Consider the following 23448-nt stretch of genomic DNA (forward strand, 5'->3'; position numbering starts at 1 on the left):
CCGCCGCCCCACTCACCTCTCATCAGGGAACAAAAACTGCAGGCAAGTAGGCTGCGCAGGACGGCCCCCATCTTCCTTCCCTCCTCGCTCTCACCGGCGGGGAGGCGGCGGCGAGGAGCAGCACCTCCGCTGCCAGTTCATGCTTCCAGGCGGGCGGGGGAGGTGGCGGGGAAGGGGGGGGGGGAGGAAGGCGGGGAAGGGCGGCCGCGGAGATTCCCCCCTCACCGGTCCCTAGCAGGCCACTTGCCCCGCCGCGCCGCCGCGGGAGCGGGCGCTGCCCTCCATGCCGGCCGCCGCCGCCTCACCGCAACCGCCACGGCCGTACCCCCATCCACCCCTCGCTCGCTCGCTCGCCCGGCCTCGGCCTCCGCCTCCGCCGGGCGCGCACAGGCGCAGGGATACAGTCCTCGTCCTCCTCCTCCCCCGGCCCGGCCTCGCCTCCGCCTCCCCGCGCCGCGCCCGGACGGCTCCTGGATCCCGGAGCAGCGCCCGCCCCCCCCGCACCTCTCCCGTCAGGGAGGGAGCGGGCGGGCGGAGGGGCGGGGGCGGCCGCGCGCGCGCGCGCACGGGGGCAGGCGCGCGCAGCCTCTCACAGACGGAGAGTCTCACACACAGGCTCGGGCTCCCCGCGGCTGACAAAAGCCCGGCGGGGTCCGTACCCCAGCGGGACTGGGCCGCTGCCAGGGAAGAGGGCGGGCGGGCGGGCGGGCGGAGTCTTGGCGCTCCCCGAGGTGCCCGCCCGCGGGCAGGGTGAGGGGACGCGGCGGGAGCCGGCCGCCGCTGTCGCATTCCAGTGGGACTACTTGCCGTCCTTCACCCCCTCCGCTGCTTGCGATGTGGACCGCGGAGCAACACCGGACCGGCAGGGACGGGACTACTTTCTGCCACAGAGCAGAAGCGGCGGCGGCGGCAGCAGCACAAAGGCGGCGGCCGCTTCTCCGCCAGGTGAAGGCGGCCGCGGCTCGGCCAGGCAGCGCGGGGCTCCTCAGGGCTCCTTCCTCCTGCCTGAAGCGTGGCCCGCCCGCTTTCCAGGAGGGGCACGCTGGCACCTCCGAGGCGAAGGTGGCGGGGTCGGGACTGGCTGGGGCGGCCCCTTGGCCCTTCCCCAGGGCCCGGCACTCGGGTCAGCCGCGGGGTCAGGCTGGCGTTTAAATATTTATCAGCCTGTGCTGCCCCGCCGATTGAATTAGAAACAAAACTGGGGGGAACGGGCTGTAATATGAGAGTATCGCTGGGGGTGGCGCGGGAATAAAGCAATATGGTAAAACTAAGTTACAATTAATACCCCCAGTGTGGAGATTGAAGAGCAGTAATCTTGATCTTTCCCAGAGCAGAGCTAGCAGGACTTGCTGCTTGGCTGATGTAACGGTGCGTGATTTATTTCCCAGCACTTTTGGGGATAGTTTGGGTTTTTGTCCCCCTTGCTAAACTAAATGTAGTAAGTTGAGTTTGTGCTTCTTGGAGCAGTAGTTACAAATAAAATGAGTTGCCAAGGTGCTGCGTTTAAACATAACTTACTCTCTTCCCCTATTGCATCTATGTAAACACAACCTTTTATTTTTGAAGAAGCTAAAAAGTTAATGATTTTGTAATATAGTCTCACTTTAAAAAAGCTTCCCTCTTTATCTACTTTGTTCATTTCTAATAAACAGTACAAAATGCAGCTTTCTTGCATTTCCTGTAGATTAGAAAATCTACTTCAGGATTTCTACAGGGAACATTAAGTGTAAATGTCTACATCACATTCTCCCTTCCGCATAAAATATGACAGCTGGTTAGTAGGATATGATACGAGGCAGAACAACTTGCAGCAAAATTTGAGATCCTTACGTTCAGAAGTCTGATTATTTTCAAGATTACTAGAAACTGATGGAAACATTTAACTTTTAATTTCATATCTGTTGAACATATATTTTCATAGTTTTTCTTGTGATTACAGTAGGAGATAACATCTGGGCCAGATTAAAGGCCTGGGCATTGTAGACTGACTCTTAAGATCAGGCTCCTGGAGTCAGATGATAATATCAGACTCAGCTTTTACTGGGGAAAAACAAAAAAACCCTAGAGCTTTTTACAAGAAGTAGTATATTTTCAACCTTCAAGGTTGCAAAAAAACATTTTGAAAATGTAAACAATGCAACTCAACAGCAATACCTGCCCGAGGCCAGGTCCACATGACAAAATGTTGTCCTTGACTCTCAGCCGGATGAAGTAGCCTGCTCCATTACTGCGCTGTCAGCTGGGAGGATTAGCAAACTTGAGCAAGATCCACATGGATAGTGGAGAGGAAGGGCTTCCAATGCAAAAATGGACCTAGACAGTAGATAACCCACATTTAACCTTTGTCACCATTAGATTTTGCAGGAGCCAGCAGAAGGAGCACACTGTTATATTTATTTTCACTGCTTAATTGGAATCAGACGAAAAAGAGGTGTGGGGGTTTATTTTCCTTATACTGTATACTCATAATGTTGCAAAATCTCTGATTAACCTCTTATGAAGTATGGCAGATCTGTAATGAATTTTTCATATCTTAATCGCACAGTGCACAGCTGAGGAAAACCTCAAGCCTGAACCCCTGCATCAGAGAACACATTTCTTTACATGCCGTTCCCTCTCACATCTTACCTGTTTTGCTGGAAACACTCTGGTGTCTTGACTATCTCCCTCGGGAGCCTGACCCCCTGCCTGGTTGCTCTTACTCTTGAAGATGCCTTCCCTGCTGTCTGGGCTGACTGGTTTTATTTTCAGCTTTCGAACATTGTATGCTGTCACCCCTCACACTGGTGCATAATTCGAGCCCTTTCCTGCCAGGATTTCCTCTGAGCCATTTAATGATTATTGGCTTCACCTCCCTCAGCCTAGCCCCTTTTCCCCCACATATCCAGCCCAGGTAGCCTTTTTTGAACCCATTTTTCCATCAATACTTAGGATTCAAGACTAAGCCTATGTCATAACTGTTTCTCAGCTTTATTTCTAATTCATACACATAGAATTAACTCCATGGCAGAGGTTTTTACAAAGTAAAATAGAAGGCAAGATTACCGCACACAGAAAAGCCTCTGACAGGCAAGGTTTCTCTGAGATTATTATGTTCCTTTATTTGAACTTAAAGTCAAAGTAAATGGGAGTGGAGAGAGAATGTCTCTCTTATTTTAGTAAGAAGCTCCCCTTGTTGGATACAGTTATTTCCATTAACCTTAGAAAGAAAAACCTGTTTGCCAGCTCAAATCCAGTCTGAGGCTCCAACTGCTAAGAAACCTGCACAGCCTTACCCTTACCTCCAAACTTAGATGGTGGCTCAATGATACGAGAGCTTTCAAAGGTTTTTTTTATACATGGGTTAGTTCCCTGGTTTGGTTGGTGGCCCAGCCTCGCAAGCAGTTGTGTCAGCACACAGGAGAGCAAGGGACAGCAGCTGGAGCTCCTGAAACCAGCAGCAACTGCCACAGTCACTCTACCTTTGAACTGTGCCCTGAGTTCCAGTGGAGTCAATGGGATCTTTTGTAGGACTGGGACCGAAGTCCCTAATGAGCAAAAGCTGTTAGGAGAAGATGGCTGCTCAGCAAATGAATTTGTGGCTGCCCACATCACAAAAACCACTATCATAATTAGCTCTCTCGCTGAATGTCTCAACAAGAATTAATGGGCATGGCGTGGTGAAATCCTGGTCCCTCTGAAGTCAATGGCAAAACCCTCACTGACTTCAAAAGGGCCAAGGTTTCATACTGAAACTCTAGTTCAAGTCCTCTCTTGCCCCCAGCAGGAAAGTCTGCAGCAGCATAGCTTAGGAAATGGGACGTGAAGTAGTGATGACTTCACCAATGATGAACTCCAACCATTTGCATTACAACCATTTCACAGATAAAATAGGACACCTTGAGTTGCCGCATCATCACCTTGCCACTTTGCCTAGGTTATACAGTTTATATTTATAAAGAAAAATGCTTCATCCAACTCTTCCCGAAAACAAGGTCAGCTCTAATAAATGTGGTAGATATGCCTGACGAGGTTTATCCTGTTCCAAGAGTGCAATGGGTTCACCATGGTGTTCCTCCTTCAATGAATAGAGTACAGCATCTTCTGTTCCCTCCTAAAGTTCAATAACAAGCAGACATGTTTTTTACCTCACTTTTACTCCCATACCATATGAACTGCATCTTGTCGACAGGACATAGGCAGCTTACAAGCAGATTTTCTTGGACTGATAGTCATGTCTCTAGTCCAGAAATTTTCTCCAGGCTATGAAACCTCATTTGTCTTTGCAGTTACCATCTGTAGGGTTCCCCCCTCAGTCTGTCAAACCACAGCAGAAACTAGCACTCCTGCTACTTCTGTGGCAACTTTACCATCAAACATCCCATCAAGTCCCTTTTTTATCACATACAGAGTTGCCTCTTCTCCTTGCATTTCAATACTAGCTTATTTTTCCCCGTTAAATATAATACCCATTCTTTCTTTCCCATCTCCTCTACCAGAAGAGGTTGCTTGGTGCCCAGGATGAGAACTGCATTTCTTTGTGGCTAAAAAAAAATCCTTATAACAAAAACTTCACAGAGGAGAAGGTGCTTGAGTTCAGCAGCCCATACAGGCGAGCTAGTCCAACAGGAATCCGGCGATATCCCCAAGGGGAAATATGAAATAAGATGACCTGAAAGGCTTGGGCATTTTCTTTACGCCTTTGGAGGAGAGTTTGGACTCCTGCTGATGGTGCATCCAAGGTCAGGCTGTCTACCTACTACCTCTTTTCTCCTCTTCCATCTCCCAGGGAGTTGAAAACAGCACTGCCTGAGGATACGCTTCTTCAGCGGTTGTGTTTTCAGTGTGAACCATGCAGGATTCTGATTTTAATTTGGCACTGCCCACCAGACCACAGGGCAAGTCCAAGACTTTCCTTATGAATATTTAGCCGTGGCTACATTTCAAAGCCAAATTATAAAAATGTCATTTGAGAAAGTTACAGTTCTAAAATTTGTAAAGTACTTTAATGCTAGGTCGATACAGCAAAAACATCCTTTTAAAAAAGCTCACATTTCAGGCTGACAGACACCAAAACACTATTTTGTTCTGGTTTGCTCAAATTTTCAAAACCAGTCAGCATCTGGGCTCTATTAACCATAACGTGCATGTCTTTTAAGCAACAACAATTTAAGAATATTTCCTTTTCAAACCCCTTTCATGGAGTTCAGCATTTTGCAATATGCACCCATAATATTTAACAATTCTGCTTTGCACTGCAGCCTTTGAAGTTTAAAAATCAGTTAGTGGTAAAGTGTTGTACATTTGCTTGCACTCTTTTAGTCACAGGGATTAATGACTAGAATTTATGCCTATGGTCAAGAAAGGTAAGTCACTGTGCCATAGCAATTAGCAATCTTTCCTAAAACAATTTTCAATCTTTATGTAGTATACCCGGTGTGACACACCATCTGTGCATAGGAAAGAGCTCATTTGCAACTTGAAATAGCCACTTCTGGGCTAAAGTGCTGTGCCATGGAAGTGCAGTTTATGGCAAGCAAAGAGACTCATCCCTCTCCAGTTCAAACTCTGGGAGGAAGATTCATATTTATATTTCATATTGATATTTCTATTTATATCCATGCTTGTGTTCATATTTTATTTATACTTATGTTTATATGTATGTTATTTATATTCATATACAAATTAGTCTGCAATTCAGCCGAGACACTAAGCACCTCAAGAATGTGGCTATGGATCATCAACCGTGATACCTCTTCAAGGGTGTTATTTTTATTAGCTGTTAGGTAAGTTCTCAAAATAGGCTAGAAAAGTAAGGTGAGTTCCTCAGAGCAGAAAAGAGTGCCCTCTAATGGTTAAACTTTAGGTTTAAAGTCTGTGATGTTTTATGAAGCCCTCCTTTTTTAAGAGATTTGTAAGGTAAGGTCACACATATGCAAGATGTTGGAACAATTTATTATATCAAGGAAAACCCAAATCTTTTTTACCCTCTTAATTGCTTTATAGGTAGTAATCAAAAATAAGGATGGAGGCATATTTTTTGTAACATTTCATTAAATTACCATTACCCATGATTTCTCAGAGAAAAATCGATGCCTCTGACAATTCAGAACTCTTACTCGTACTCTATTCGATAAGTTTTATGTTTCACTGTGGGAAGCGTATTTCAAGGCCTGGAAAGGCAGCATGCAGGACACACGTAAGTCCCCAGTTTATTTCAGAATCATAAAAATGATTGTGAATGCCCTAGAGCATGATACCACTCTTGAATAATTAAAATTCAAGGCCAAAATCCTTACCTTTTTTTTTTTTTTTTTAAATCTTTAAATCAACTAATCACAATGCAGATAATAGTTTTAATTAGTCCTCGCTCACTTCTCAACTAATGAAATCCCAAGATAGTCGACAGTGGCTGATTCTACAGTCTATCCTTTTTTAACAGGCCTTGCCAGTAATTCAGTTAGTGAAATTCTGGCTTATTAGAAAGATGGTGATCTTTGCATCAAAGCTATAGGACTTGGAGGGAATGGCTGAAGTGGAAACAGAGTGCCAAATTCTCCCCCTACCCCGCTATCAACTGGCAGCAGCACTAAGTGCAGGATATGCTGTAACCATCCATGCCTCCAAAAAAGATACTTGAAATACAGGCACAGGACAGCAAAAAGCTCGGCACACATTCACCCTGGCCATTAGCTAAAGTGTCTCCCATTGATTTCATTGCCTGTTAGAGCAGGGATGAATGTGGGTCCTTAAGCTTGCACTGGCTCCATATATAAAGGTTTCCATGGCTTATGGCCTGTAACTCATTCTTCATGTGATGAGGGGACAGAAGAGGCAATTATACATGGTTGAAGTCTCATATGCTGCTTTTCCATCTCCATTAGTTCCTTGAATAATTTCCTTACAGTGTGGACTTTGATAAAGACTCTTCCCGTACAGCTGGCAACTAAATGTAGATAAGTGACAAAGGAAAACACAGAGAAAGACAGACCCACTCCTCAAATATATTTGTTAAAACAGTTGTGCCTCCTATAAAAATATTATTGAAGTATTGTCATATTCCATTTTGGAATAATTAGATTATATTTTCTCCTCTCAAGAAAAAAAAGTGATTAGAGTGAGGCTATCCAATCCATTCCTCATCCTTCCTTCTTCCACCCCCTCCCCAGTCAAACTCACAAAGACAGTATTTGGTCACATGGATCTTTGAATAAAAGACAGGGAATTGTGTCTGAATAGCCCTGACTCATAAAGCTCCTTCCAATGCCTTTTTCAGTGTCGGAGCTTTGCAGTTAATGCAACTTCTACTAATTTTTTTCCTCACTACAATTGTGAAAAATCTAATACCTTTCGAATGATCTGAAAAGAGCTTACACAGAACAAAATCCCCGTTTAATCTTGGCATATTAAGAAATCTTTTCTTTGAACAATACATTTAAAATGCTATTTTCCCCAAACACTTTTTTTTTTTTTTTAAAGATAAGTAAAGCTCTAAGTGTTGAAAGAAATGATGATTTAGAGTCCTATTTTCATTTGTGGTTTAGGAATCCTGGCACTTTAACTGGAGGAAACATTAGTGAGGATATGTTCATCCTATGGTACACTGTGGCAGTAAATAATGAATTCAGTATATCAAAAGGTGTTCCAGTCACCATGTTAAAAAAAACAATGGGAGCCACAGACCCAAACCACTTAAAGATAGGAGAAAAAAATGTTTGCAGAGCATCATATATACCCGTTGTTTAGTTGTTGCTCCCACATTGTGTACTACCCCTCAGTTAGACTCATAGAACCATAGACTCACAGAACGGTTTGAGTTGGAAGGGACCTTTAAAGGTCATCTAGTCCAACCCCCCTGCCATGGGCAGGGACATCTTTCACTAGATCAGGTTGCTCAGAGCCCCATCCAACCTGGCCTTGAACACTTCCAATAATGGGACATCCACAACTTCTCTGGGCAACCTGTTCCAGTCTCTCACCACTCTCATCATAAAAAATGTCTTTCTTATGTCCAATCTAAACCTACCCTTTTTCAGTTTAAACCATTGTTCCTTGTCCTGTCACTATAGGCCAAAGTAAAAATCTTTCTCCATTTGTCTTATAAGCCCTCTTTAAGTATTGAAAGGCCACAATTAAGGTCTCCCTGGAGCCTTCTCTTCTCCAGGCTGAACAATCCCAGCTCTCTCACCCTTTCTTCACAGGAGAGGTGTTCCAGCCCTCTGGCCATTTTTGTGGCACTCCTCTGGACCTGCTCTAACAAGTCCATGTCTGTCTTATGCTGGGACCCCAGAGCTGGATGCAGTACTCCAGGTGGGGTCTCATGAGGGTGGAGTAGAGGGGGAGAATCACCTCCCTTGACCTGCTGGCCACACTCTTTTCATGTAGCCCAGGATACCGTTGGCTTTCCCGGCTGCAAGCGCACATTGCTGACTCATATCTAATTTTTCATCTACCAGTATTCTCAAATCCTTCTCTGCAGGGCTGCTCTCTATTCATGCATTCCCTAGTCTGGACTGATATTAGGGATTGCCCCAACCCATGTGCAGGACCCTGCACTTGGCCTTGTTGAACTTCATGAGGTTCACATGGGCCCACTCCTCACGCCTGTCAGGGTCCCTCTGGATGGCATCCCTACCCTCCAGCCTATCAACTGCACCACTCAGCTTGGTGTCATCTGCAAACTTGCTGAGGGTGCACTCGATCCCACTGTCTATGTCATTGATGAAGATATTGAACAGTATCAGTCCAAATATGGACCCCTGAGGGACACCACTTGTTACTGATCTCCATTTGGACATTTAGCCATTGACTGCGACTCTCTGGATTTGGCCATCCAGCAAATTCCTTATCCATCAAATAGTCCATCCATCAAACCCATATCTCTCCAGTTATGCAACAAGGACATTCTGCACATTCTATAGCTTTTACAAAACAGCAAGGTTTGGGCAACCTGCACTTGCTCTCACTTTATTTATTTGGTTTACCCCACTGAGTGATCATAGTGTACAAGCAGAAGAGCTGTAGCTCTTGGTCTCGTTCAGTGCCTCAGCAGCTCCCCTGGTTTCTGCACAGAATGTTTAGAGTACTCAGCTATGCATCTGCCAGTTCTTTTTATTATTCTTTCCATTAAATATGTGCCATGGTTTATACTTACATGAACACAAATCGTTTGAGACTCGTGCCTATGATGTAGCTAGAACACTTGTCATGGCTCTTTGAGACAAAAAAAGGACAAAATCTGTTTTGTCTGAGATACTGTTTTTGTTTCAATAGATTCAGAAAGACCTCTTCATGAGCAAAAAGCACTCAACATTATGCAGCCCTGGGACCTTGACATATGGATCACCAAGTAATTATTTTGCTACATAGGTACCATTTCAAAAGAAAGTTTAGAACATCAAAATTCAAATTTAAAACACTCTTCAGTTTTAAATAGGAGGATCTGAAAACTAAAGCAAAACACAATCTAGCAAATACAAAGGCAAATTCCCATTTTTCCCTGTGCAAGACCTCCACTCTTGAACAATGTTGGATAGACAACGGAATGGCTGTGCAGAAAAAGAAGGTAGAGGATAGGTATTGAGTTGTCACAACTGATGGCAATAGGGTAAAATAAATATAAGTTGAGCTAAGTTAAAGATTGAAACAAGATTTGTTAAATTTTAGGTCAAAAGCCAAATGAAAAATATGTAAGGTCTTTCCTGGAGAGACCTATCTTGTTTTATCAGGTCCATTACAGGACCTGCAACCAAGATCATTTCTAATTAGGACTTAATCAACATTCAATCAGGGAAAATTAACTAAAGTAAAAAAAATAATCGGAGTCAGTTACAAAGTTATAAACTTTACCCCCAAAACAAGACTCATCTTTTGAACTCACCTTTCAAGCGTACTTTCCTTCTACAGTCTCAACCGGAATGTAGGTGTCAGCTGGCAGCAGAACAGGTACAAGAACCAGTGTGTCACCTGCCAGCTGGTGCACGGTGACTTGCTGTTGTGCAAGGTCATGGACCCCAGCTGCCACATCTGCCCACTTTAACTCCATCTGGATTGCTGCCCAGGATAACCTTCTTCTATATTCTGAACGCCTGATGTGTTACAAAGTCAGGAGACGCTCCAGACACGAGGAAGTAAGCTGTACCGTAACTGCTTGTAGCATGTATGCACTTTATTGGTTGCTCTTTTTGCTGTTGCTGGTGTATGCAGACTGAGTTCCGGGAAATCACTTTTGTTACCAGTTGATGGGGTAGCCATTGGAGATGTCTGCTGTCACCAGTGATACCCATTCTTGGCAACTGCAAAAACATCATGGCAGTTGAACTACCCTCAAACTCACCCTTCAGACAGAGTCTCCAACATATTTCTGGGAAAGCTTATACTCTCTCTGCTAGATGTAGTATGTGGATAGACTTCAGCATTCAGGCCCTTCACTTTTAAAACTCTACCATCCTTTACAATGTTCACTTGAATGGCGTATACCCTTGCTTTATGTATTTGTCAGTGTAGGAAAGCCACGTGAATGTCTTGTTCACACAGCAGCATAGCACAAGCTGTTCTCGCTTGTTTAAAACTATACCTCACAAACAAATTATTTTTTGCCCTTTCTAAAACCGAGTGCTCCATAAACGCAATATACAGCATATGCCAAATCTGGAGTCTTTCCAGAAATAGTGCCTGAGTTATCACATTGTGGAAAAACATTTGAACTCCTTATTTCATGCCCTGAAACAAAACAAGGACAACATTGTCATAGTTAAATAATCAGAAGCAGCTGGGAAAATGGTCTTCGGATTATTTCAGAAATTTTACCTCTGGGCTGAGAAGTCCTGTCATCCTATAAGGCGATTGTTTTGGAAAGTTATAAGCCACTAAGTGGGAGGACTTGACTTATAGCCATAAACTATGTGCTGGAGGACCTCCCATTGACACCAATGGGAGTTGCAAGCACAAAGACAGAGCAGCACTCAGCCACTGAAGTAAAGGGATCATCTGATTCATAACTTACTCGGAGGATCCAAACTTACTTGGATCCCTACTTGGAGGATCCAAATCCTTCCACAGAAGGATTTCAGTAGTGTCAGTTGAACTTGGATTTAGGGGTAGGGAAAAAAGGCTCTTTCATAAAAGCAAACAGAAAAACTTACTCAGAAACTAACTAAACAGCAGGAAATAGGAAATCTGTGTCATAGTGAAGGTTTTTCTATCATCTTCCTAGCACAAGAATAAATGTTTGAACTTTGTGCAAATTTTCAATCTAGGTGTTGTTGAGAAGAGTTGCAAAAATCACAGTGTCAAAGTCTAAGCACCACTGATCACATCCTTCTTTCAGTGTAGGCAGGGGCACAGAGAAAACCTGGTGGTGGTCCCGGTGGCTTTTGAACATTCAGCCAGAACTCAGCTGCTTCTCTGATGTGGCAGGTACCAAAGCACCTTATAAGTACTTATACCTTATATAGCCATCCTTACCGTCCTAGCATTTTGAAGAAACACCTTTGTGGTCTTCAGAGTGACTGCTCAGATCAGCAAATGTTTCAAAACATGCCTATAGTTTAGCCAGTCTAACCTACAACATCTTGAAGTTGTTCTGGATGTTAACTGCTTGTAAAATGTCTTTGAGAAAATATAGAGTGCACAGATTATCTGATGACTATTCCTGGGTGTTGTCCGTATGATGGAATTTTCAATTTTCGATTAAACACAAAGCAAACCAAAAAGAAGAGGGATCAGAATGCCTTGGACACATCATATCTAAACCCTTTTGGCACTTAAGACCATGACATTTTATATGTTGGAAGGAGAGGAGTAACAGAACAGAAGTTAATGCACAACCCTCAGGGTTTTTTTTTCATGAAGTGAGCCAATAGACAGGAAACAGTGATCCAGCGTAGTTGTACTGAAACTTAAAAATACATTTATTCATTGTTTATAATATCTACCAAACACAGAGGACAAAGAACAGCAGTTTTATGCTTTGCACTTTTATATCCTCAAAAAGTGTAGAGACCTAGAAGAAAAAAGCAAATTTAGACTGTGAGATTAAGAGTGAGTGTAGGCTTCCTGAAGATGATGTAAAATTTTCAATATATCCCAATCCTTCAGGGGATCTACCCATCAAGAGGCTGGTAAAGCATCTGGGAATAGCATGTACACTCCTGAAGGGATGTGCAAGACTTGGGGATGCAGCTGAGGGGAGCAGCTGTCCCATAACTATCAATGAACAGGGAGGAAGAGAAGTATGTTACCTGTATGAGAGAATGAGTAATGCATAGGAAGGGCCCAGCAGTCTAGGCCAATTTCAGGATTGTGACAGAGCACAAAGTATAGCTCTTCTATATGAAGAGATACTGGGTGGAAACTGTTGACTACAATAATGGCACTTTAAACTCTATGTTTTTATCAGCATGGAGTGTGGAGTGGTGGGATCAAAGCAGTATCTAATGGTGTCAACAGATTCAAATCCACTAAGATGGTTTTGTAGGAGGAAGGAAAATAAGATTCAGTTTTGAAACTGTCTTCTCATATAATTCTTTTTTGGTTTTTTGTTTCTGTTGGTTGGTTAGTAATTTACTTGAAAGAATCCTGAGTATAAGTATTTCCTACTCTTACAGGAATTACAACACACTGAAGAGAACATTTGAAGAGAACATGCTATACTGAGTTTGCAGCCCTTTGAGGTAGGGACTATGCGCTCTTCTCATCCATCTCAAATAGATCTGCAATTTATTTCTTTATGATTGTTTGCAGTGGTTATAAAATTTGGGCTTTCTATTTGCCTTACTGTACAATACCACAAAACAGTTTTGTTCACAGCATTCTGTATTTACACACTTTATGTTTGCTCAGCACTATAAAACAACAACATGAAAACAAGCAGCTACAGCATTTATTACACTCTCCAGATGATTAAAGTCAATCAGCTTTTGGCCTCGAGCCATAACATAACTGGTTACCTTAAGAAAGAGCCACCCCAAGTGCACAGGTTGTCATCATATTGTGACGGCTGATGATCCAGTGACATGAGCGTGGTGCACAGTTAAGACCATAGGAGATGTCAATGGAAAAATAGAAGACTGCACAGAAATTTTATATAAACAGTGTTGAAAAGCATAAAAAACTGGATGGATTTTTTACAGTTACTCTGTCTCTCTCCTTTCTGTTTCATGATACAAGAGCATTATCCAGACAAATAAGTAAGCTCTGAAAATGCACATAATTAAGCAGCATAGTTGAAAGAATGATGATAGGAAATCTCTCTCTCCTGCTCTGTGAACTGACAATGCCAATACATGACTAATAATGCAATCTGATTTAACATTATTAAAATAGAGAAGATAATATGCTTAGTTTTGTTGTCTTCTACAGCTGTTCACTACCCCTATATGACATAGTAAGTTTTAAAAGTGTGCGTATATAATCCTCCACCCAGAACCTTCCAATAAACAAAATCGCTTTCCTATAAAATATTTTTGCAATGAAACAGCCATTGACTGGAAAGTTAAAAACCGAGCTAATTAAAACATTTTTAAATTGGCATCCTCAAAACTTGTCAATTCTATTTAACAAACTGTTGTTGCCCTCTAGTGTTCAAACACAGCTTGTAAATGCCCCTCCAGAAAGATCCAAACTGGTCACCTAACAATTTCCCGTTTGCTCTTAATTCAACAAGACAAATGGATGGGAAAAAAAAAATATATAAGTGTTTCAGTACACCTGCCTAGAACCTACTTTTCTTTGCTCAAGTGTAAAAAAGGATTTTTAATGTAAGAATATTTAAAGTTGGTTGTTTCACTCAAAAATTGTGAAAGGCCACTCTGCTCTGCTCACCAAATTAGTCATGGGTACCCGTGCACCTCTCTGCTTTACTTCTGCCATTCACTGTGCTTGATACACATTGCTGCTTGGGTTGGAGGGCGATGTTTCAAATGATATTAGCCAAATACATGCCCAGTGCTCTGAACGACCCTGAGATATGTCTGCCTGCTGTCTCCTGAATGTATCTCTACTGTATTGGACCGTATCAATTAATAGCAACCATGTCTCCCTCCAACAAATTTGTTATTACAGCAGAAATGCACAGTGAGGATTCAGGGGTTGTTCTCAGCACCTCTCCTGCAATAAGCTGCCGTGATGGCATCAGCAATGTAGAAGGCTTCTCAAGAGGTTGTAGTTCTTTCGAGAGAAGATTACAGTCACCCTCAGATCTGCACCTGCATTTTTACAGCCCACAACTGGGCCTAGTACTTATCATTCTATGAACTCATTTCCCAGAAATGTTATTCCCCCTTATCATGTTCCTTGACCAGAAACGTTTGAAAATAGCTATTAAAAAAAAAAAAAAAAGGAAGAAACTGAGGTTGCACAAAGTACAGTCAACAGACAAGCTGATGAACTTGAGATATTTTTCTTTTGTAATTTTGTTCACTTTTAAGAGGTTATCCAGAATGTTTTTCATCTAAGCATTGTCAGACTTAAGCAGTGTAGAAGACCAGCTGGTTTTGTATCTGTAAAGCAATTTGCAGCCCCCCTATAGTAAGAATTCAACTTCTTGACATAAGAACACTGACTTTTTTTTGATCTTGGATAATGGAATTTTCAGAGAATTTTCTGCATAAAGTTATTGTTAGAGCTCTCAGAAAACTTGCCTTAAGGCCATTTTTGGATCACGCCTGCTTTCCACTGCACTGCACTTGACAGATCTAGGAACCTCTTGGACGTGAGTCACATTTCATATTTTGTAATAGAATTATTTCCTTGTATTCATGAGGCACCCTTCTTTCTCTGTCTTGACGTTTGTTGTTGATTGTGCTGCCTGCCACATGGATACTTTGAAATCTAGTCTTTCATCCTAAAAACAGGTTTAGGCTGCACGTATGTGAAGGGAAATGTGAATAAAACAAACTGGAAGTTGTGTAGCAAGCAGCAGATGCTCGCACGTACTCTCATTCATCTCTTGTTCCAGAGGTGGGGAAACATATAGAGCAGCTATGCTTATTACCAGTCACATGAAGATGACTCTAGAAGTGAAGAGGGTGTGCTTTGAGAGCCAGTAAGAGCTCTGTGTGTTCAGGAGGGACAGCAAGCCCAGCACTGTTACAAGCAGCTCTTTTGAGAGTGACCAGCCTGGTGAGGGAAGTAGGAGAATGCCAGAAACATGAAGATGATGCAACCTTGTTCATCCGCTCCTGCTGACTGCAGGAAACTTCTTTGAGGCTGGTATCCTCCTACATAGCCACCATTTTCCTTTAAAACTTTCTTACTTCTCTTCAATCCCTCTAGATGGTCAGCAAACGGAGACCACACCTTTTCTGTGTCTTCTGCCAGTAGTACAGCTGTTGTCTTTGCTAAGTCCCCTCACAGGTTTCTGCCCGTTCTGGATCAGGTGTTAAGTTTCAACTGTTAGGGATTTAGGTGTATTAGAACAGATTCTCTCTCATGCATATGCCAAGTCACTTGGTCATGACATTTGTCATGAAAGACCTTGATTGCAGCTTGCTTTACTCTGATATGATAAAAACTTTTTCTGATATATACCACAAAAACCCAACGTGCTACAGGGTGGTGAGCTCTTTAGAAAAGGCAAACTCAAATTTGCAGCACATGATTTTAAGGATAGCTTGTGATGTATGCCGTAAAAAACATTAAAGACATATATATCCATAACCTATATGTAACTAAGGAAAATTAAGCCAACTATGTTATCTGTACTACAATTTTTACTGTTTGTACCTAAAACCATTTGGATGCAAAGCTCTACTAGTACGTACTCCTTTAAGGCTACAGATAGAGTAAATAGGATTGCCAGACAGTCGTGTAACACTAGGGCATTTGGGTGCAAGTAGCATTGAAAACACTCATGCACTGCACAGGTACTCAATTTATTAGGTGTACTTCTATTCCACTAATCTTGTCACAGTACAGATTAAGCTCTTCAAATGCTTCTTCTCCTTAAATATAAGACCTTCTTAGCTTAACTTGGATTTTAGTGTTTATTTTCCGGATTTAGTAATAAATCAAAAATTATAGACATTACGGTTCAGCATAGAAAAAGCAGTTCTCTTGCCCACCAAAGCCATCTGCTGCTTTCCCATTAGTTGTCAAAAAAGGAATCCATCCTCTTCTGAGATTTCAATATTTACTGTTCCATTTCAGAGTTGTCCTCTCAAAGATAAGAGATGCTCCTCACAATCTTATTCCCTCTCCCCATCATAAATCAGCATACATTCCATTGATCAAGTAATCCAGCCTGGTATAATGTCTCTTCCGAAGAGATTCATGTATTTTCTTCCCCGTCAGTGCAATAACTAGTAAAAAAAATATCACCCCAAAAAGCAAAGCTGCTACAAGGCTGCTTTTTTCTCCCAGCTGAACGACACCTTTCCCTCTCAGAACACTCTCTGGCAGGTAGCTTTCTGAATCTGATGGGTCATAACCCTGAGGGTCGTTTTGGGAAGCCATGGGGGAATCACTAGTAGACAGAGCGAAACCTGAAACAGAGAGGAGCGTAACATGGCTGGTATCATTGGAAGAGACAACTGTTGGCTCAGGAGGGATGGCTGGAGTTCTTAGCCCTGATGGGGCAGTAGCAGATCTGGAATTCATGGTCACCTGCTTGGTTGTTGAAGTAGAAGCAGAAGTTGTGGGACTGAAAAGAGGAACATGAGTAACAGCGATGGTGGTGGCAGGGATGCCAGGTTTAGCTCTAGTGTTCACAGTAGGCGGAAAGGTAGTTGTGGTGCTGGTGACAGCGGTAGGTTTAGCACCACCAGCAGGCAGAGAGGTTGTACGAGATTCCAGTCTGGTGGTACTTGTAGGCAGAGGAGTAAGAGTAGTACTGCTGGGTTCAGGAACACTAGCCTGAGTGGTGGGGAACGAAGCAGAGGGGTTTCCAATTCGAACAGCAGAAGACGTATTTGACAGCACGCTAATTACTTCCTGCCTTGGGATGGGGTCTAAGCTCTCAGCATGTTTTGCCCTTTGAGATTCAGGAGAAACTGTATGAAATTCACTGCCATCTAACTGCTTGGCCACGTGGTTCAGGAGTTCAGATGCCTGATGATAGACAGGTTGTTGCAAAGCAGCGGTACGATTCTGATGGCTAGTCTGACTGCGAGAAATAAAGGCTCCAGCATCCGAAGGCAAAGAATACCCATTTGAAGAAAAGTCCTCATTTCTGAAGGATGTATCCTCCAGAGCATGGGAGTCTGGAAACAGAAAGGAAATACCAGTATTTAATTATTAAATCTATTTTTGACTACCACAGGCTTACCCTAACAATTTGTATTTCTAGTAAGAGAGATATAAGGGTGCTCCAGAAAGTAATGACTAAAGAAACTGAGGCATCAAGATCTTCCTTTCTCTAAAATATGGTGAGTGACTTTTAAATTCTGTGTCATAAGACCTGCCAGTCTCAAGCCTGGGCACACCAGACCCTGACTGCCACTTCTTACAGAATTCACCTGCGCAGAGCAAGCGTCCCAATCTAACTGTTTTATAGTCATACTGCATGCATATCAGTGTTTTATGTAGCAGTGCAATGCAGAGTAAGTAGGCCCATTGCCTTTAAACCATTCTCAGCCTCTGTCAGTTAAGAAGTAGATACTATCAACTTCACTTTTATTTGTCAGATGTACACATTTCCACCTAGCCAAGATGATTATATACTCCCCTTTCTTGTAATAGCCAAGAACCCTGTGATTGTTTGATACAATTCAATTCACATACAAAAATTGTCTTGTGATACAAGGTGGCAATAATATCCCCATTTTATAGACCATTTTATATGCATACTGATTTGTAGGAAAGACCTGAGCTCCTACTGCCATGCGAGAAGAAAGACACTGCTCTGAGTCTCTGAGGTATTTGCAGTGAAGGCCTCTGCAAGAAGCAGACTGCACTTGATCATTTCTCCCGAAGTCGATATGTATTGCTTGCAAACCAGGTAGGTTAATGTTATTTAATAGAATTTGGAAGCAGGGCAACAGCGTCATGGGACAGAAATTCCATACAATCGATAATCCAAGCAGGTACCTGATTCTACACAGGTATTATAGAGAGACTTTGGGTGAGCATGAGCTCTTGAGAAGACTGGCTGTTATCATTCAGATTTTTATATCTATATATACATATATATATATACACACATGCATATATATATGCACATATATATATAATCGTTATCATTCAGTTGCTGCACAGAACGTGTAAAAGGGAACATCCTCTAAAGTAGTTCTGACTCTCACTCATCTTTTTTTTTTATAGAAACAAAGAGGTTTGTTAACTGCACTGGAATTGAAATAAATAACAAAAAGTCCATGACATTTTCATTGTCACTTTTTTCTCAAGTAGGAACGCTTATTTAGAGGGATGGATTTATTTCAGTTTTATTATACATGCAAAGAAGCCTACTTGGCTGCTGTTTTAATATACATTTCCAAGCCCTAAGACTCCACAAAAAAATGAAATGCAAAAAAACCCATCCCAAAAACAACAAACTGAAAAACTGGCAATGCTTTAAACAAGAGCGCAGCAAATATTTCACTTGAATCATAAACACCATTTTTTATCCTAACCTTCCAGTCGGGCACCAGCTTGTTAGCAAAGTAAGATCCTAAATAGAGATAAGGGACTACAACCACAAGGCCTGACTTAGAGATAAAGCCATACTCTCTTTTTAGAAAGTGGCTTTAAATAACAGAATGTTCAGTTATTACAGAATCAAAAACTGTATGGTCAAAGACACCCAAACTCTCAGCTGCTTCTGCAGCTCTGGACACGTTTCCATACCAGCGAGGAAATGGCCTGTCACCGCCCCGGAGTCAGTCCCCAGCTCACTTTTTCCTTGTTCCCGATGCACTCCCATGGACGCTCCCCACCGTGCGTTTAACAAACAGCGGATGTAGTGTGACAGCTACAAAGCACTTGCAGCATGCTATGTCATCGTCAGTTCGCTGGCCTGAGCAACAGCTAGAAAAGCACGGAGCGTGCATGCAGCGTTCAAAGGACGGGTGGAGGGAGCACAGGGAGGCTACGTGACGAGTCCCAGATGGGAGTTAAGTATCACTGCTACTCTGCAGCATTCAGATTAATTAACTGCCTGCACTAACTAACTCTACTCCACATTTTCAGCATCAAACATTGATTTTATAGTATTGTTTGTCTCCATTTTAGACAAGCTCCCAAATGCAACTGCCCAAAACTGTCATGTGCGAGGTACAGCTGGGGTACTAGGATAGATGTGCTTGTTGGTAAGAAAGAACAAGGGCACTACACAAGTCAACCTCTAAAAAGAGATTTAAAAAATGAAGTGGTCCTGCTGATATCTCAAATCCAATAAGATACATTAGAAACCAAGCTTCAGGGTTGTCACCCTTAAAAACAAACTAAGCACCTCCTGAGCATACTTTGCTAGGACCCACCAGTACCTTAGTGGGGTGGAAAAGGCAAACACCAAAGTAGTACATGAAGAGCAGAAATCAGAAATGTTATTTCTTTTCAGCAATAGCTCTTTGTGACTGGGACCAGGAAATGTTTTACTTCCCAAGCCATATGTTGTTTCCATTACTTACCAAGCCACAAGAATAGTTAAAAAAAGAAAAACAAAATCTCATTACTAACATAGCGTCAGTATTTTAAGTTGCTTTATTACCAGTAGAGTATCTTTCTCCCTTTTAGTCTGGTTTTCAGTGTAACCCCATGCAGATTCTCAAGTGAAAAAACAGAGCTTGAAATGTTTGTCAGTACCAACACTGCTCAGGTACTACCTTTGAAAACTTATTAGCAACATAAGGTAAGTAAGCTGTCATAATCTTTCCATAATTCAATGTTCACAGAAGCGAAAAAATACAAAATGAAAAATAGATGGTATATGCAATCAAGTTGTTAACTGAGCATTACACTACATGCAGGAAGAAAGCACAAGCACAATTACATTTCTTGTTTCTTTGTTTGAAACCCCTATATTCTTCTAAGGAAGAAAAAGCTGGAGAAAAGAATAGTTCTTATGATAATTTTACAGGCATGCAATTCATTTGTTGCGCATTGCTTTTGCCCAATTCCTGTGTGATTGTGCTTGCACAAAAATATTTTGTAACATTATGTGAATAATCTTTCTACATATCCTGCCGTCACTCCTTGCATAGTTCCTCTTGGAAAAGTTATCTTTTTCAGCAAAAGTTCAGTCTCTGGAAATAGGAAATTTCTGCTCTCTCAAGCAGCCACACTGAAACCACCTTGTGAACTCTTGGCAGGACGACAGACTAATTATCAGTTTCTTATCTGAGCCGTTCAAACAGGTCTGGTGCAAGTCAACGTCAGTCAACAAGTAAGACTTGCTATTAAAAATCCTGCAGCACATGACAGATAGCGAGAAATTTCTGAGTGCGCAGCCCACATGCCAAAAAGCTTTGAGCTTAGTCCGTTTGCATCTGTGCTTCAGGTTCCCTAACTGAAAGCAGAAAATAATGATTACTATTGCCAATTACTCGGTAACATCACAGCAGTGCTCCAAGGCTTGCCCAACATTTGCACGGTGTTTCTGCCTGTGTGTATATGGTGTTCATCAGTGTAGCATGGATCCTTTGAATACACAGACGGCTACAAGGGCATCGTATTTCCACTGCTTTCAGCAATACTTTTCAGCATTATGTACAGTGTACAGGAAGTACAGGAAATTTTCCTTCTTGAATATATCAAGATGGAAGCAGCTTCTTTTTGTTTTAAGCAAGGGAAAATTATGAGGAATTCTGGATCTAACGTGGAAGAATTTTATAAGGCTCGGGATGTTATTCCAACTGGGAAGCTGGGCCCACGCAGGAGCTCATCACACACCTGCCCATCCATCTCCCACAAAGCAAAAGAGCAGCATTTTCAAATTACAGTGCTTAGCTTAGAACATTTTACTAAAAACACAATCTCCCAAAATTTTCTGGTCATTACTGAAAAGTCACAGGTGCAAAGGTCATCTAGGGTGGGGATCGGTGGCTTTTACTATTATTTACCTCTAGTTATCTTGTAGCTCACAAATCCTGTTGCAGGTTTCACTGGACAAGCCTCTGTGCTAGGGCAGTAAAACAGGTAGCAGTTTGGATGTGCGCTTGTCCTTCGAGCATCAAAAATCATCAAATTACACTTCTTGTCTCCTGCAAAACATGATATATACATATTTCAGCAATAAGAACTTTTATACCATCTTGATAATAAGCTCTGGTCTGTTAAATTAGTTTTTCCTCGTGTGAGTAAGAGGAAAAGTACTAACATATAACATTCCTACAGGAAAAACAATCCAGGACTGCAAAAGAATGGCCCAGGGCCAACATACAGAAGGTCACACCTTCCTCTTCCTGTTCAGATGAACTTGGGGAAATAATGAGTCTAATCCCTTATCCTCCCCTTACCTGTACCGCACTGGCACCACTTTATATAATAATTTCTTGCTTGCAAATCCTGATAAATCTGAAAACCTCCTTGATATACACATGGAGAAGGAAATTATTTATACACTTTTCCCATCACATCCCAGGAATCTCTTGGCTTGTTGATGCTTGGGGGGTTACTTTTACCACTGTCATTTCTACTTGCTGCTGTACCTCCTACTGCTCCAAGAGCTTGATGCCAACCAGCCATCTCAGAGAAGGGTAAGCACTCTCATTTTTGGCTAAAATTAAACGTAGCACAAAACGTCAGTTACTTTGTAGTGCATCTACTAAATACAGCTTACCCATCTTCGAGTTTGGGGATCTGAGAGTTTTTAACATTTAAAATTGCCACTGTTTCTTTACTGCCACTGTTTTCCTTGAAACCCCTGGGGTCTGGCATTAAGATATAACATCACACTTGGCAAAACAGGATAGCAGCTGCGAGCTGTTACTAGTCGCAGCGTGAATGAAAGGATAACTTAACGTTTCTGTGCTGAATATAGCGAATACCCTTGTGCCAGACAACTTCAGAAGTAACTTCCCAAGTGTTTGTACGCGGTGACAGAAAAGACCGAAGAGGAGCCGGTTACCTGATAGCTTGTCCCCCGAGCAGCAAGCGCGAACGCAAGCCTCTGGGGTTGGGGTGTACACTGGCTCTGCGCCCCTGATGCCTTTGGGCAGAGATAGGCTTATATCGATGATGGCATTTTCCATTTTCTCCGCGGAGCACTCTTGACTCAGGGAAGGTCTGGGCATCACGCAGGTGATCACCAGCCAGCAAAACGGCCACCGGCTGCTAGCGGGAGACATGGTCGCTCGGGTGGGGCCTTCGCGGGGCTGGGATGACGCCGGCCTTGGGGCACCCCTCACCACAGACGTACCGGACCCTCCTCGGCCAGGAACCGGCTTTCGCGGCGAGCTTCCCAAAGCACCGGTAGCCGGGGACGCCGCCGCCGAGATGCTTCCTCTGCTCCCGGGGCGGGGACGCGCTTTTGGGGGCACCTTCGGGCCGCCCCCCCGCCGGCCGGTGGCGGCAAAGGCAGCGGCGGGGCCGGGCTGGGCTCCGCTCCGCGGCCGGGGCGGGAAGGCAGCGCAGGGGAACGGCGGGCGCCCCGGCCCGCCGGCACGTCCGGGAGGAGGGGCCGCGGGGGAGGCGGGCCCGGGCCGCCTGCCTGTCCTGCCCTGCCGCCTGCCCTCCCGCCTGCCCTCTTCCCTCCCCCCGCCTGCCCGGCGGGCTGTGGTGGTGTCCCCGCTCCTTCAGCCGCTCGCCGGCCCCAGGGGCTCGTCCCGAGCGTCAGGCGCAAAGGAAGAACCCGGCGGTGAAACTCTTCAGGTCGAGGCGGCGGTGTGGTTTTGCTCGCAGCCTCACCTGTCGCTTCTCCGACTGAGATCCGCTTGTGGAGGCGGTAATGAAGGCGATTAATATGCATATCCTGGTCTACGCGGATATGTGCATATTTCGATGTCTGCGTCAGCGTCTCTTTGCTTACCTGAGTAATCCTGTTCAAATCACCGCAAAGCACAGGGTGTTTGCTGAATGGAAGTTGCATGGACAAGCCTGTCTAATGGGAGCACGGACTGGAGGCTTAGCCATTCTTCCCTCAACAGCCTTAGTGCAATTGCTTGCTTAAGTAATGTTGTTCCTTGGAAATTTTACATTTCTTCTTTTAATTTTTTTTTCTTCCTATTGGGGCAGCGTTTAGGAGTAAAAGTGACCCAGAGAGTCGGGAGTGCAAGGAATAAAAAGATTGTAAGATACATTCCTTCTTTTTCAGGTCTTTCATCCTTAGAGAGAAGGATGAGAATACTATGAGTACCTAGAATAATACAGTTACGTGTAAATAAAAGACATTTTCTTTTTAGGGGTGGTCCATTACATGAAGACATACCAAAGGGCAGTTTATTTTACATATTGTAATGATTAAGAGTAGAATAATGAAAATAGGGAGTCTGGTCATGTCTCGAGCAGACATCTGCTGTCTACTTTAAAGAAAGAAACTTAAACTGAGGGGAGATTTCTTGCTTCTCTGAGATCCTCTCCTGGAAGGGGTGCGGT

The 23448-nt window shown here is 43.2% G+C and overlaps 2 protein-coding genes and 1 long non-coding RNA gene across 5 annotated transcripts in view; 1 reads left to right on the forward strand and 2 right to left on the reverse strand.

Moving 5' to 3' along the window:
* Positions 1–527, reverse strand: part of LRP6 (LDL receptor related protein 6) — a 130205-nt gene extending 129678 nt beyond the window's left edge. For both annotated transcript variants that reach the window (XM_075507902.1, XM_075507888.1), the window contains exon 1: positions 17–527. Coding sequence is in view for 1 of the 2 variants with exons in the window: in XM_075507888.1 (XP_075364003.1) it covers positions 17–71 (55 nt within the window). In the remaining variant the exon portion in view is untranslated. The remainder of the gene's footprint in view (positions 1–16) is intronic.
* Positions 476–20983, forward strand: LOC142412549 (uncharacterized). Of its 2 annotated transcripts, none has more exons than XR_012776511.1 (5): positions 476–945; positions 2356–2439; positions 11318–11397; positions 12588–17917; positions 19651–20983. It is a non-coding gene; the product is annotated as an uncharacterized LOC142412549 (long non-coding RNA). The 2 variants fall into 2 exon arrangements; XR_012776512.1 differs by lacking the exon at positions 19651–20983 and adding an exon at positions 4479–4729 and having other exon boundaries at positions 558–945; positions 2356–2431; positions 12588–12824.
* MANSC1 (MANSC domain containing 1) lies at positions 12846–22202 on the reverse strand. The gene is made up of 3 exons (XM_075507970.1): positions 21983–22202; positions 20976–21116; positions 12846–17180 (listed from the first exon to the last, which is right to left on the reverse strand). Exons 1-3 carry the CDS (start codon positions 22200–22202, stop codon positions 16183–16185), a joined length of 1359 nt encoding a protein of 452 aa, XP_075364085.1. The 3' UTR covers positions 12846–16182.
* Between the last annotated feature and the right edge of the window lie 1246 nt (positions 22203–23448).

This window comes from Mycteria americana, chromosome 1, assembly GCF_035582795.1.
Source record: "Mycteria americana isolate JAX WOST 10 ecotype Jacksonville Zoo and Gardens chromosome 1, USCA_MyAme_1.0, whole genome shotgun sequence".
In the NCBI taxonomy this organism is placed as follows: Eukaryota; Metazoa; Chordata; class Aves; order Ciconiiformes; family Ciconiidae; genus Mycteria; species Mycteria americana.